This window comes from Centroberyx affinis, unplaced genomic scaffold (genome assembly GCF_046629955.1).
Source record: "Centroberyx affinis isolate AG114_WGS23_722 - 3 ecotype Tasmania unplaced genomic scaffold, CSIRO-AGI_Caff_v1 ptg004062l_1, whole genome shotgun sequence".
Lineage (NCBI taxonomy): Eukaryota > Metazoa > Chordata > Actinopteri > Beryciformes > Berycidae > Centroberyx > Centroberyx affinis.
The window spans coordinates 1-2500 of NW_027281855.1; the positions used below are offsets into that span (position 1 = coordinate 1).

A 2500-nucleotide genomic window follows, 5' to 3' on the forward strand; every position below is an offset into this window, starting at 1 on the left:
GGTCATGGGTTTCATACACTTTCTGTAATAAATCATCTAAAAGCAAAAATCTTATCAAATGGGGGTCCGTGGTCTAATTTGTGTCAGTTTAGGGGTCCTTGACGTGAAAAAATTTGAGAACCACTGCATTAACACAATGTATATAGATGTGATTGTCAATTTCAACTTAAAAGTGCTAGTTATGAGCTTCATGACTTAAAATCATGAGTTCACATATTGTGACTTAAAATTATGAGTTGAAAGAACAGCTTATAAAGCATTCACTAAACTCAACAGTTAGTTTATTAGCAGACTTCCCAGCATGCATTACATTCGGTTTAACTCTCCAGAAACTCTTCCTTCTTCTGGTTTGAATGAAGTTTAGAGAAGGATAGAGACTTGTTATGTATGTATGTTTGGTGAATCATAGGTCGATTTCTGATTTAAAATAAATAAATAAATAAAAAACCATGATAAAATCTACTATCTATCTTATCTATGTATCTGGGAATTCACAATCAAGTAAGTTTCTCTCTGATGCACATGGGAAGTACAATCCACTACAAGTAAGTGTATTGCAGCTGCAGACTATATGCTGAACTGTGTATTAATCATGTGATACAAGAGGAACTCGAACTTAAACCTAGCAAACCTTGTGAAAAAATAAATAACACTGGATTTTAGTTCATCAATTAATGCATTCAACTTGGAAACAGAAGATTAAAATTAAAAGATTGGCACTTTAAAAATAGCTCAAGTGTATGACAGAATTACAACACGTTTACAGACAGGATCTTCTTTTTAAAAAATATTTAACAATAAACCTCAGGTCATGATGTTTTTTTTTTTTTTTTTTTGACAAATGTAGTTTTGGGCTCCTTAGATATCAAATTGTGACTGAAAGTGTGTGTGACATAAGCAATGTGATGCATGAGGCTATGGAGTTGTTTTTCTGTGTGTGCTGATATTTTGTTCACTTTGGATAGAGAGAGAACTTGATGGAAAGAATTCTCAAAAAGAAAAACTCATTTTCATAAATAGAAAGTATTTAGTGCTTACCGAAGAACGCGGTCTTTGTCATCCGTGGATCTAAAGCTACAAGAAGAAAAGGAAATTAGGAAGATGTCTTTGATTATGAAAACTGTACAAACTGTCAAGAAAATACTCTGCAGGGAGTGATGTGCGACGGCGTATTAGGGCCATTATAGGTGAATTTCTTTTTTTTTTTTTTACCACAGCCGGGGAGAGGGGAGCTAATATTCTGAGAAGAAACTCGGATATAGAAAGATCAATTTCTGAGATCAGAAAATTGCGAGAAAAAACTGAAAAATCGTATTTTAAAATGGCAAGGAACCATGTTGCTTCATTTTGCAAGGTAGGATCAACCAGGTGGAACAGTTCAGTCTCCACAGTTGCAAGTTGGAGGTTTTTCTCACAAATTTCTGACTTTAATCTCAGAAATTTCGATTTTTTTCTGGAAATATTAGCCCCCTCTACCCAGCTGTGGTAAAAAAAATTGTTTTACCTACAATGGCCCTAATAGGGTGTCATTAGAGCTGCAACGATTAATCGATTAATCGATTAGTTGTCAACTATTAAATTAATCGCCAACTATTTTGATAATCGATTAATCGGTTTGAGTAATTTTTTAAGAAAAATAAGTCAAAATTCTCTGATTTCAGCTTCTTGAATGTGAATATTTTCTGGTTTCTTTCCTCCTCTATGACAGTAAACTGAATATCTTTGGGTTGTGGACAAAACAAGACATTTGAGGACGTCATCTTGGGCTTTGGGAAACACTGATCCACATTTTCCACCATTTTCTGACATTTTATAGACCAAACAACTAATCGATTAATCTAGAAAATAATCGACCGATTAATCGACAATGAAAATAATCGTTAGTTGCAGCCCTAGGTGTCATACATCACTCCCTGAGGTTTTATCAAAGTCCGCTCAGTGGCATCTGAGATATCGTCCCCTGCCCCGGCTTCACTGTGCGGGACGGTGAGGATTCATACCGCACTGTGTGAGAAAAAAAGGGGTAAATGGATACAACTGAACTGTATTACAAGCTGTTGGAGTCTCTCAGCCTCCGTACCTCCAGACGTGACGCTGTTGACGCTGAGCGCCCCGGTGGGTCTGAGCAGCAGCCGGCCCTGTCGGCCCTGCTGCTCGGGCCCCGGCTCCAGAGAGGCGATGGCTTCGTCCACCGAAGACTCTCGCAGCTGCGGGACGTCAAACTCCGACTGGTAATAAGCCACAACGCTGTCGCCGCCGCCGTCCCCCTCGCTGCAGGAGGAGCAACAGCCAGGTGACACTTCATCCATCCAAGTCACTTTCATCTCCGAGTATGATAAATGCAAAGTTTTGTTCCAAAAGGGGAAAAGTTGCAGAAAAAAAGGAAACAACTGGTTGCTCTATATTGTCAAACTAGGATCAAAAATGTGTCGGGTGCTCTTGGAAAACGGGGGAAAAAAAGAGTGCTACAAACAAAAGCACAATCCAGGCACTCCAAATA

At 38.5% G+C, this 2500-nt stretch overlaps 1 protein-coding gene across 1 annotated transcript in view; it reads right to left on the bottom strand.

Annotated features, from left to right (window-relative positions):
* Nucleotides 1-1038: 1038 nt before the first annotated feature.
* LOC139663629 (suppressor of tumorigenicity 14 protein homolog) overlaps nucleotides 1039-2500 on the bottom strand; it is a gene marked incomplete at its 3' end in the record, with an annotated part of 11153 nt that continues 9691 nt past the window's right edge. The window contains exons 5-6 of the mRNA XM_071542354.1: nucleotides 2081-2271; nucleotides 1039-1074 (exon numbers count right to left, since the gene is read on the bottom strand). Coding sequence (XP_071398455.1) covers nucleotides 1039-1074; nucleotides 2081-2271 — 227 coding nt within the window. The remainder of the gene's footprint in view (nucleotides 1075-2080; nucleotides 2272-2500) is intronic.